We start from the raw sequence: 12,745 nt of genomic DNA, 5'->3' as shown, positions 1-12,745 counted from the left end.
AGAGTTGTAAACGGAATAAGGGCGAAATCGTCACCTTTCCTTGGGCAGCGAACACGGACGGGACGAGCTGGAATAGTGACCTTCACCACACAAAACTCAAACACAAACGATAGCCAAGAAATTTGAGCAAGGATATCAAACCCAAAACACAAAAATGAGTACCTCCTCTGTTTTCCTTGTAGCGTATTTAGTAGATATTAGTTATTTATTTTTTTGATGCTCTTGGTTAAAAAATTTCCCCACCAAGAAAAAAATCTCTAATCTTTTTCCCCCACTAAGTTTTTCTCAACTAAATTTTTCTCCCAAAATTTTCCAACTCCCAAAAAATCTCCCCTTTCAAACAGTGAATAAAAGTCATTATATAGAAGGGAAAAGGGTTCGAAAATAGGGGGGAAACGGACGAAAACGGGCAGAAACGAGGGCCCAAATTTGATTCAAACTCAAAATTTCATTCACAATTTCGGAGAAACAACCTTTTTCTGAAATTTCGCCCCATTCCCAAAGAGGAAAAAGGGAGAAACGCATGCTGCTGCGACATTAATTGGAGAGAGACGTTGAGGAAGGAGACAAAGAGGAGCAGAGTACTGTTTCGTGTTCTGTTCTTCCATGTGTTGTTCCGCTAGCTGTTGTTGTTGTCTTCGGGTCTCTTTGTGGACTGGGGATGGGTTTCGAATTTGCTGGACTTCGCATCTTCCGTTGGAGAAGAAAAACACACGTATGGGGTGGGCCGGTGCATGTATTGTTGATGTACAGCTGGTGGGTTATTTTGGAATGGGTTTTTCTCTGTTTTGTGGGCTGATGTACGTATGGTGTTGCTGGAAAATGCATTGCTGATGGGCCTTACTGATTTGGGCTGGTTTGGAAGAGTTGGGCAGCTGAAAATTGTAAGATAAAAGCCCAAAGATTGGTCCTATTAGTGAGGTAAAAGTAATGGCTAGTAAGTTACAATTTTAATCGAATTGAGTGGTTAATTGCATTACGAATTTAGCCGATGAATTAGGAATGTAGCCAAATTGAATTCATTTAGTAAAATTCGGCTAGTAATTAAATAAGATGAATTAATATAAATTAATTAACGAGCTTCTTAATTTTAACGGAATAAAAATAGTTAGTTTAATTATAAACTAAGTAATTCAAAATTATAGCCATAAATTAAACTAAACTAATTTAATAAAGTACCTACTAAAATTAAAATCTTTTTGAGGCAATTTTCGAGTATTTTGAGAAACACTAATTACACATATAATTATAAAAAGACTATACTAGACTTACTTAAAGTAACCTCGAGAGATATTTGAATTTTATGAAACTAATTATTTTAAATCGTTTGGAAATTGAGAAGCTCGAAAATTAATTATTATCGAGGAGGGTCAAAATTGGGTGTCAACAGATATATGCATATATACATAATTTTTCCCAAAGTTAACCGGTGCACGTGCACCCCTACCTTAATTATAGAGTGGGTCCGCCTCTGAGCTTAACCATGACACCCGTGGCCAACTAAGCGGGTGCCATGGTTAAGGTGCCAAGTTTACAGTTAGGTGATAAGTTTTCATCGATGCATCAAAACTTTTGTTGACACAACTATATAACAATAGTTGCATCTCATCTCATTCCCTACCCCATCAACCAACAATATCGCCTAGGATCCTCATTTACACACAGATGTAAGGTATATTGGTTTAACGGTTAAAATATAATTGTTTGAACTTAAGTGTCACGGACTTAGAGTCTTACTAAAGTTTCGTGCAGCACTTGACAACTTACTCACTAGTCTTTCAAGATCTTGTAAGCTCAAGTAAGTCTTTTATGCAAGATCGCTAAGAAAATGAAAGGAAAGACTTAGAAAATTTTGGAAGAAGGCTTTATGTTGCTTGGAGAATGCTTTACACTTTCTTGGATTTTCCAAAGACTTTCTTGAAAAGTCTAAGTTATTGCCTTCTTGAATAATCTAAAAGGTTCTAGAGTTCTCCGCAAACCTCTCCACAACTCTAGATCCTTCCTCCCCTATCCGGACGTAAAATTTAACTGTGATGTGATGGGATGTGACATAAGTCTACGTAAATTTATCCTTTCAGTTTTGATCTAACAAACACCTTGATAGTTAATTTTCAACTCATTCTTATTACAAGGTCTCTAATTAACTTTAATTTCCTATTCCGATGTAAAATTGGTCTAAAGTGATAATACTCTCCTCTCCTGCGTAGACTTGCCCCGTATGAGTGTCACACATTATATCTCTCACTATAATATTACAAAGTTATACTTCCTCTGTTAAGATTTACTAGTCAAAATTTAACTAGACGCACCTATTGCGAAATAATGATTGATGTACAGAGTTTATCACTTTAGCCCTATTAATTGATGGGCTCAAACATATTTATTCATTATATTTTTCAAAGACATTTAACTCAATGTTTAAAAATTAAGGGTATAGTAGGAAAAAAATTATCCTTTCTTGATTTGTCAAAAATAACAAGTAAAAGTAGAAATCAAATTAGGAATTTATTTGACAAGTAAATCCGAACGGAGAGAGTATATAAGGAGAACTAATTAATTAATTGGATTTTGAAAACTTACCAACTTAACGAAAAGCCAATCCCTTTTACTAGGGAGGATCAAACCATGCAAATGAATCTACATGGCTATCACCCTCTTAGATCAGATCTTCCAATCTTTTCACAATTACAGTTCACTATGCTCGTTTAAGGGGCAGCGACTCGAAAGTATTCATGACTAACAGTTTCCATAATATACGATGACTATATTCATGTCTTGTATTTTATTGCTTAATACAACAAGGCTAGGAGTGGCAAATACCACACTCATTAACATACCACACACTATGAGTATATACTTATGGTATGTACAACTATTTAAATAGTGGCCCTTCTAGCTAATAGTAATTAATTAATTGACAAATCCTAATTAATTTCCAATACATTTTACAGATCCATTTTTACGAAAAAGCTTGCAACCTTTCCTTGCAGAGCAACAATTGACACATACTTGTTTAATAATCCTGTGTCCACTTGATGGGCAAACCATATAAGCTACATCTGGATCACAATTCCTAGTACAAGCCTTTCCATCTGCTGATTCAACTTTACTTCCAAGTAAAAACGTTCCTACAATATATAATTATGCATGCATGTTAATAATAATTAAATAATCGATTCACTCTACGTAGATAGATTGAAACGATGAATAAGAGTATATTACCGGACAAAAGAAGGAGAGCAAGGAAAACAACTCGGTGAATAGCCATGACCAAATTTTTTTGCGTACTATTGGAATTTGGATGTTATTCTATATAGTTATTTATAGTGAACGAGTGTTACTAAAAAACAAAGGGATAAAAGAACTTGTCGTGAGGTTTAAATTCATTCTAAATTTAGATAAGGTAGATAGTTGTCTAGGTGGTATAAGGTCGAAGATTTTTACTATCCCTCTGTTTCAATTTACGTGTTACATATGCTTCACAATTTAGTATATTTTAAAAAAATTATATGTGTCAGATAATTATTACTCACTTTCGTTATTTTTAGTTATCATAGTTTCCTTTTCGAGAGTCAAACGATATGAATTTTGACTAATATTTTTTCATCATATTGATATGAAAGAAGTAGCAATTTATAGTACTTTTCGTATAGTTCTTGAATATCTAAAATTTTATTTTAAAATATTGAATGAATGTGATCTAACTTAGCTTTGAAAATTAGTTAAATTGATTCTCGAGAAGTGAGACATGACAATTAAAAAGAAGCGGAAGGAGTATTTGAGATAGATGAGTCATTAGCATATACGTCAAAACTATGACAGTATACAGATAATAATGTTGCTGCTAACTCTTTTTGTCTACAACGAAAGACTAATCCTTTTGAGTTTTGTCTGTATTGCTACCTCTTTTTGTGGTTATCTTTTTGTTTTAGCATCCCATAAATGGAACACTCTAGGATATTATAGTGAAAATGTTTGATGGATCAACTATATATTTTCAAGATGAGAAGTAATGTAATAATGTAAATGAGAAGTAAAATAGCTTACAACCCATATGTACCATCAACTATATATTTTCAGTTTTCTAGGATCATCCTTAAAAAAGAGTATTGTCCCCATCAGAATTTAAGTCCCATTGTTTTAGAATTTTGAAACATGGTTTTCTTTTATTAAAGATTTTATATACAAAAAAATATCATTTTCAATAAGTCTCGTTTTTTCTTATACTTTTTTGGTCTCATCCGTCATGACCCGCCACTTTGTTAGGCATAAAATTAAAGGCGAAGAATCTAGAGTCTTAGAGAGGTTTGGAGAAGACTCTAGAATATCTTAGAAGATTCTTGGAAGACTTGTAGAGAATTCTAGAAGAGAAATTAAATTGTAAATATGCAAGGACTCGTGTAACAAATTTTATTTACACTTTAGCCCCTAGGTGTATAGCATAAATAAATGGGCATTCATTTATAAGTCGGTCAAGTAAGTAAACAATCTTCCAAAGCAATACAAAAGCCCTTTTAAAAAAACTATCTTGTGTTTTACTTGAACTTACAAGATCGTGAAAGAAAGTATGTGACATGTACGTTTACATAGTGGGAAAAATTGATGATTGTGCCTGAATCTTATACGAGAATTTGCACCAAAATTAGAGTACTTATCATCGATCTCATTTGAAAATTTTTAGTCCTGGACTGTTTATAGTAAACTTTACAGTATTGGTTAATTACCGGCTTCCCAATTTTACTAATTTGCAATTGGCTAAAAGTTTTTAAATTTGTATTAAAAAGATAGACAATTATAATTAAAGAAGAAATAATCATGCTTCTAATTAGACAAAGAGTAGTGGAAATTAAAATAGCATCAGTATCATTAAATGGGATCTCATCTTAGTGATACATAGTCCAATATGACTTTAATTTGATTAAGTTTAGTAATAGTAGTGATTATAATATTAATTAGGTTCCAGTACATAACAATGAACCATCTTCACTGAAAAGTTTGCAGCCTTTGGATGCTCCACAACAGTTGATACATTTTGGAAAAGACTTTTTATTAGGTCCTCTAAATGGACAAGTCATAAATGACACTCTAGGATCACAATTCTGGGTACAAAACTTGGCTGCTTCTGCATACTCCACACTGCATATTCCATGTAGCAATATCACTGTTTACAATAAATGGAGAGACACATTAACTAATTCATATTTTGCATAGAAAATACTGAATTCAAATGAATATATGATGCAACAATGCTACATTGACTCTAATTAACTTCTTATTTTTAGCAACACTAATTTCATTGATCTAAATAAATGTTTTTTTGAAGTAACTACAATTTTGGTGCTAAATGTACTACTTAAAGGAAAGAGAGAAATATGTGCAATAAGTAAAAGGCATACCACATAGAAAGAGGATACCAATAACTTTGGTAGTAGCCATGCTTGCTTAATTACTATTATGTGCTAGGAGGATTGATGTGATGAGACCATATAATAGGAAGTATTTATAGGATAGAAATATTACATATAAGAATTGGATTAGGAAGTATCCAAGGCAATAAAGTAGAACAATTTTTTGACAGTAGTTATTGGCACTACATCCTTGGCTGAGGCTCAAATAGTTAGTAATCAAAAAGATGGCCGGCTTCTACTACATTTCTCCCCCCCCCCCCCCCCCCCCCCCCTAATGTTTACTCAGTCTACACTAGAAAATGTGACCAGAGGGTCGCTCAGATGATAACCATCCACCACCTTCTATTATAAGATTGTGCGTTTGAATCGCTAAAATAGAAAATGTGACTAAAGAATTGCTCAGATAATAAATACCCTTCACCTTCTATTACTTCCTCTGTTTCTAATTACTTGTTCAATTTTCCTTTTTTACTTGTTGATTTTGACAAATCAAAAAAAGACAAAAATAAAATAAAATTACCTACTATACCCTCAATTAATTAATTTTGAAAAAGGTAGAACTTTATTGAAATTCTTAAATTTTTAATTTATCTGCTTTATAATTAATAAGGGTAAAATGGTAAATTTACTATATCAATCGTTATTTCTCAGTAGATGTGTCAATTAAAAAACGGACAGATAATTAGAGATAGAAAGAGTATAAGAATATTGTGTGCTTGAGTCACTACAGGGAGAAAAAAAGTAGATATTCGTGGGATAAAAATTAATTTAAATTAAATCAAGTTGATTTTTATTTGGATTTGATTTGATTTTACATTTTTTTTAAATCAATAATATTTGATTTGATTTTGATTTTGTTCAACAAAAAAATTCAAAGAAATAAGTAAATCTAAACGGAAAAATTATATACCTATTTCTTATAGCTATATATGCATAATATGTTATTTTTTATGAATAATATTAAATATCTATATGTTTTCATCAAAATTTGTTTATAATTTATTTATGAAAGAAAGTCTCATACAACAAGTCCAGCAAAATATAATGTCTACTCCTCCAGATCATGCTATGACTCTGATCAAGGCTGACCAACAAGGAGTAATATCTACTAAACTAGTTTTAAGGACTACTTGTAATAAGTTAGCCTATTTTGGTAATCTAGTTGTAATCGCTAATTATGGCGATAATGTAGAGGCCACTAGGCCTCATAACTGTGTAACTCCGTAATTATATATGATGTATAATCTTACTAGCCAAAAAAAATATTTGTTTTTTCTATTTCCACTTTATCTTTTGATTTATTTTCATGTATGATTAATAAACAAATCAAAAATCGATAAATGCATGTTATAAGTAATTTAATTTCAATAATTTAAAAACTAATTAAATTAAAATTGACTTCAATTTTGATCAATGATCGACTCGGATCAACATATGAACACCCCTAGTTGTAGGCCACTAGATTGGGCTTGTGAGGCGAAGCCTGTATAATAAAGCCCGTAGAACAAACTGTTAGTTGGGCCGATCCAGTTTAACTTGACAGTTCTTTGCCAAACGCTAGTACTAACTGGCAACTATCACATTCAAACATTCAATTTGGAATAGGCTAATTTCAAATATATATATATATATATATATAATAAATATAGTTATGTTTTTAATTACATTAAAAATAGCCAAAAATTGTAGAATGTATACATTAACTATGTAATGTAACTTGTCAAAGGTCATAGAAAGTATACACTAGCTGTATAATATATCTCACATATACATAAGTTATACATTGATTATACATTATGATACGCTCAAAAAGTTAAATATAGTTTAACTATATATGAAATATACGCTAACTATACAATCTCGATCAACTCAAAATCACCTCTAAATAATCTCAAATTTTAGATATGAAGTCCTCTAGCGAAATTGGAAGGAAGAAGGAAAAGAAGCCATTAATAGCGAAATTGGAAGGAAGAAGGAGGAGGTTAGAAGCCATTAATGGTGAAATAGAAAGAAAGAAGAAGATGATTTTGACCAATTTCAATAATTTTGAAAATTCGGCTAAGTTTTTGGTGATACAAATGGCTGAATTGACATTTTGTATAATTTTTCCCATTTGAAATTTCATAGTAATGATGGGAAAAGGGTCTGAAAAATACTCCAACTTTGACCGAAATTGTTGTTACGATACCAAACTTTTTGGAGGACCTTTTACCCTTATACTATTTAATAGTGTATTTTAACGGTATATATGTGCCCACGTGGACATCATAAATATTTCATCATTATAAATAGTAACGTGTCCACGTGGGCACATATATACCTTTAAAATGCACTATTAAATAGTACAAGGGTAAAAAGTACTCCATAAAGTTTGATATCGTAACAACAATTTCGGCCAAAGTAAGAGCATTTTTCAAACCCTTTTCCCTTATTCTTTTAACATAAATTGAACAAACTTTTGAGAAATTAAATTGCCTTAATAATATTAAGTATATAGAAAATTTCCTATCAAACTCTCTTTACAATTGTATCAGTCAAAAATTAAATTTGAGAACACGGTTTCTAATATATTCCAAATTATCTTCTTCTCTTTATATTCCTCTCTTGTTTATTTATTATAAGGAGAAACCAAACTTATGAATTAAGAGGCCAGGATAAATTGGGCACTTCCATATCATAGGGTGCTAAGTAATAGTATATTTTTATTAAATTATAATGTGCTATCAACAATAGTAACATATTTAGTATAGTTTCACAAATGAAGTGTGAGAAGTGTAGAGTGTATGCATACCTTGGCATGAAAAAAAAGGTCCAAAGTAGTAACCTCATTAAAATTAGTAAGGTAAGGTCTAGCCCCCTTGCTTGTACTCTTCTCTTTGAGATCCTTTTCATTTTATTAATAAAACTAGCCTTAGGCACACCTTGCCTAGCGAACTTGCTTAAAAAAAAAAAAAAACATAAAAAACAACAAGTAGTTACAAAAATTGCAGCTAGTAACAGAACAAAAACTACAACAAAACAATATAATAACTGAGGTATAAAAAAACAATAAATAGTAACAAAAATCCATAGACACAAGTATGATGTGCTATCATATTTTTTAAAAAAAACTTAAAATTTCACTTAATTTATATGTTATCATTCAAATCATCGCATTACAAATTCAAATCACTATAATTTCTTGATTAGTGATGTCGATTTTCCTCTTTCTCAGTAAGTGTAAAAAAATGGAAAAACTATATAGTACAGTAAAGATCAAGTACCTAAACCAGAGTTAAAACTAGAATAAATGCTCAAACATAATGGTGACCTCCTCAAAAACGTTTTATTCCTCTTTAATAAGAATCCGCATAAATTTCGAACGTTGAATAAAAATAGTAGAGACGAAGAAAAATTGTACAACAAAATATAGTTAAGTTGATAGGTATTATTTTTGCCGTCTCAGAAGACTTGCCTTTCTTTCTTTACACATTCCTTAAAAAGATATTCATTTTATTTATATTTATTTATTTACTTTTCTCTTCAATTCATTTTTTAAAATTATCACTTTTAATATATTTAACATATTTTAATTTAAGATCACAAAATTCAAATTTATCGCAAAATAATATTCTGATTTATTTTGAAATTGGTGAATATCTTTAGTGGGCCAACTCCAAACTACCACATGTACGGTCCACGTGGCAAGTGATAATGTGCAAGTGGTATAAATAAATAAAAGAGGAGATAGTAAGAGAGAGGAGACCCACAAGGACAACTCATCATAAAAGAAAATCTACCTACCAAATCCAATCTCCTTTCTCTCCCTTTTTGTTTAAAAATATGGTATGCGGTATCCGTAATAAAGTTTGATTAATCAAAATACATATTATGTAGAATTTCATTTTAGGGTAAATGTTTCTTATATATAAAAAAATAATCATAGTCAAAATTTAAATAAAACTTTAATTAAAAAAGAAACAAACTCATCCGCTCCGCTAAAAATGTGCTTGTTTTCCTTCCTTACCAATATCATCATTTTCTTCACCACTTTCCTAGTGGAGGATGTATATGTAAACTTCAAGTAATCTATATTTATTTATCTACATGAATAAACTTTAATATTATTAATATAAATTATTTATTTATACTAATAATAATACTTGAGATGTTAATATAAATTTAATTAGTATTATATATCGATTTTCTTGTCTTTATGGTGTAGAAATTTATTTCTGATAGACCCTTACTAAATTCAACGATATTCTACACTTCAATTTGTTTAGTATGAAGGATAAGGAAACAAATAATCTCATGTTTAATTTTAAAATGAATTTATTCCCTATTTAATTAAGATAATTAATTACGAGATAACTTAACTCTAACCAAACGAATCCTTATAAAAAAATATAAATTTCTTAGACAGTGCTCAATAACCGCATTAAAATTTGATTATTTAGAATTCACATCACTTACGGGGCCAATCCAAAAAAAACGACTAATAATTTTTTTGGTACTGTATTACATTCTTTGATGATCAGTCCTAACAATTTTAAATGGTTGTTACATGTTGTTGGCCTCCCCCTACCACCCACACCCCACCCCCAACTCCAAGAAAAATCTAAAAAAGAAAGACCCATCCATTTAACAAAAGGGAATAGTTCCAAAGTCTCTTCCAATAAGTAAATTAAAAGCTTTACCCCACACCTCCTACCTAACACTTGTTAAGCCTACCCCACCCACACCCTCAAGATATATATCTTTCTATTCCCCTTTTCCCTCCCATCTCCATTAGAGAGAAAAAAGAAAACTAGACTACAAGTACCAAACAGTTTTAGTCTTATCAACAACAACAAAAAATAAACTAGTGAAAGAGAAACTAGGACTCTACTATCAAACTCTTTGATTTTTCTCTATTAGTACCAAAAACTCAAATCCTTGAATACTCAAAGACAAAAAATTCAAAGCATGGGACGTTCACCTTGTTGTGAAAAAGCACATACAAATAAAGGAGCATGGACTAAAGAAGAAGACCAACGCCTCATCAATTATATTCGTGCTCATGGTGAAGGTTGTTGGCGTTCTCTCCCTAAAGCTGCAGGTATTTATTATCGAAAAATTATACTGTATTTTTTATTTTTTTTTTTTGTCTCTCGCTCTCTATACATAATAGTGAAAATTAAATTTATTAAATTTAAATTCCGGAATTAAGAGGATCTAATAATTTTTGGATCTGCTGCCACAACAACATCAAAATATAATTATGGATGTGGATAAAAGATCCAAAGATTTGAGACTTTTTTTTTTCTTTTTGTGAAATATTTAATTTTTTCATGATTTTTTTTAATATTTTAGGATTGTCAAGATGTGGAAAGAGTTGCAGATTGAGATGGATAAATTATTTAAGGCCTGATCTCAAAAGAGGGAATTTTACTGAAGAAGAAGATGAATTGATAATCAAACTTCATAGTTTGCTTGGAAACAAGTATGTATATGATCTTTGTTTTTTTCTTTTTTTTTTTTGTTGCTATTTTAATTTATTTTTTAGTTTTACTTATTATAAGTTGTACTCCTAGTATCATAAAATGTGTGAAAATTGGAATAAAAAGTCAAAATTGTTTTTTTTTTGTTTGGCTAATTTGGGACCACATTAAGAAGTTAAAAAAGAAGACCTAAAATGTTCTAGAGAAAAAAGTGGTTGTAGTAGTAAATTTTTTCAACAAGTGGGAAAGACTTCTCTGTTTCTTGAAATACCAAACCTATAAAATCTTTAGATTCTAAAGTCCTTTTTAATTATTAAAACAAAAAGAAATTCAAAAATTAAATCAAAGCTTTATTTTGAACTAATTTGAAATATTTTGTGATTGGCAAAAAGGTTGAAAGTTGTTAAATCAGGTCAAAATTCACAAATAGTCATTTTTCAGTGCAACTAAAAATTCAAGACAATAACTCCATTTCTTTTGAATATGGTCAAAAAGTGATCAGTTAATGCTATTTCTAGAGTCAATTTTTTTTAAAAAACAATGGCTTAAAAGTTTCTTACAAAACAAGTATTTGAAAACTTTAGCTCAAAACAAAATTTATTTTTTGTTGATATTCTCCAACTATAAATGTAACTGATTTATATTTCCTTCTTTTCTTTTTATTCTACATTTTCTAATAATATTTTCTCTGCAGATGGTCAGTTATAGCTGGAAGATTACCTGGAAGAACTGATAACGAAATTAAGAACTATTGGAATACACATATTAAACGAAAGCTCATCAGTCGTGGCATTGATCCTCAAACTCACCGTCCACTCAACGCCACCGCCACTAACTCCCACACAACCACCATCACCACCGCGGTCACAACCACCACCACCACCACAACCAAAAACATCAACATGGATTTCACAAACAACGTTGACCAAAAACAACCCAATATTATGATTGCCATGTCATCGTCATACGATGAAACAAAATGCAACAGTGGTACTACTGAGGAAACAAAGCCACTAGAAATTATTATTCCGAAAATACCCTCACAAGTTATGATAAATCTTGAACTTTCAATTGGGTTGCCATTACATAGTGATCATATTTCTTCACCAGAGTCAACGGCCTCATACAACTTCTTGACCACCGTAGCACCGCGGCCAACCGTGGCGGTACCGGTGGCGGAGACAGTGGCGAAAACGGTTTGTTTGTGTTGGCAAATTGGATATCAAGGTGGTGGTGGTCAGTGGTGTGGCAAATGCAAAAACACAAATGGATTTTACAGATATTGCTGACCTGGCTTTTTTGGATATTATTTAAGTACCTTAGTATTAAATTTTTTTTCTTAAATATTACTTTACCATTTTGTGATAAGTGAATATTTTGGGTTTTGGGTTTTAGGTTTAGATATTAATTTTTTTTTCTTTTGCATTTTTTGCCTTCTAATTGTAATCATCTACTCACAAACCTTTGTAGTACATTTGTTGCAACAACTTACCATGGTATGAATTGGAATATGTATTTAATTTTCCAATTTTAGTCTATTTAATTTCTCTCTTAATTTTAAATCCATATATTGTTGTTAATTTAAAATGCGAAAAAGAGTCAAAATGCTCTTAAATTATTTGAAATTCAATAAAATGTCTTTCGTTAATAATTTCAAAAAAAATCTCTCATGTTAATATTGTGATAAAAAAAAATGCACCGGTTGTCCAAAAATGTATTCAATGCAGACTTGTAAGAAAAATAAGATAACAAAATAGCATAATCGAGTCAAAACTTTTCAAAACTCGAATAGTAACCTATCGTTTTGATTTGTGCTTTTAAGGTTCCATAACTTATAATAATTGAGTTGTTTCCTTTCTTTTTCAATTATCGTAT

The 12,745-nt window shown here is 30.8% G+C and overlaps 1 protein-coding gene across 1 annotated transcript; it reads left to right on the top strand.

Annotated features, from left to right (window-relative positions):
• Window positions 1-10,125: 10,125 nt before the first annotated feature.
• On the top strand, window positions 10,126-12,413 carry LOC102595353 (myb-related protein 330-like). Its single transcript, XM_006356438.2, has 3 exons — window positions 10,126-10,488; window positions 10,743-10,872; window positions 11,565-12,413. Exons 1-3 carry the CDS (start codon window positions 10,356-10,358, stop codon window positions 12,157-12,159), a joined length of 858 nt encoding a protein of 285 aa, XP_006356500.1. The 5' UTR covers window positions 10,126-10,355; the 3' UTR covers window positions 12,160-12,413.
• The last annotated feature ends 332 nt before the right edge of the window (window positions 12,414-12,745 follow it).

This window comes from Solanum tuberosum, unplaced genomic scaffold, assembly GCF_000226075.1.
Source record: "Solanum tuberosum cultivar DM 1-3 516 R44 unplaced genomic scaffold, SolTub_3.0 scf00222, whole genome shotgun sequence".
In the NCBI taxonomy this organism is placed as follows: Eukaryota; Viridiplantae; Streptophyta; class Magnoliopsida; order Solanales; family Solanaceae; genus Solanum; species Solanum tuberosum.
Note: the sequence above shows the minus strand (reverse complement) of the source record. Positions and strands in the feature narration are given on the sequence as shown.

What these genes read in the sequence shown, in the direction of transcription:
- LOC102595353 (XM_006356438.2), top strand. Translation starts at nt 10,356, where the DNA reads ATGGGACGTTCACCTTGTTGTGAAAAAGCACATACAAATAAAGGAGCA. An exon ending in TTCTCTCCCTAAAGCTGCAG is followed by an intron (nt 10,489 to 10,742) that starts GTATTTATTATC and finishes TTAATATTTTAG; the next exon opens with GATTGTCAAGATGTGGAAAG. An exon ending in CATAGTTTGCTTGGAAACAA is followed by an intron (nt 10,873 to 11,564) that starts GTATGTATATGA and finishes TTTTCTCTGCAG; the next exon opens with ATGGTCAGTTATAGCTGGAA.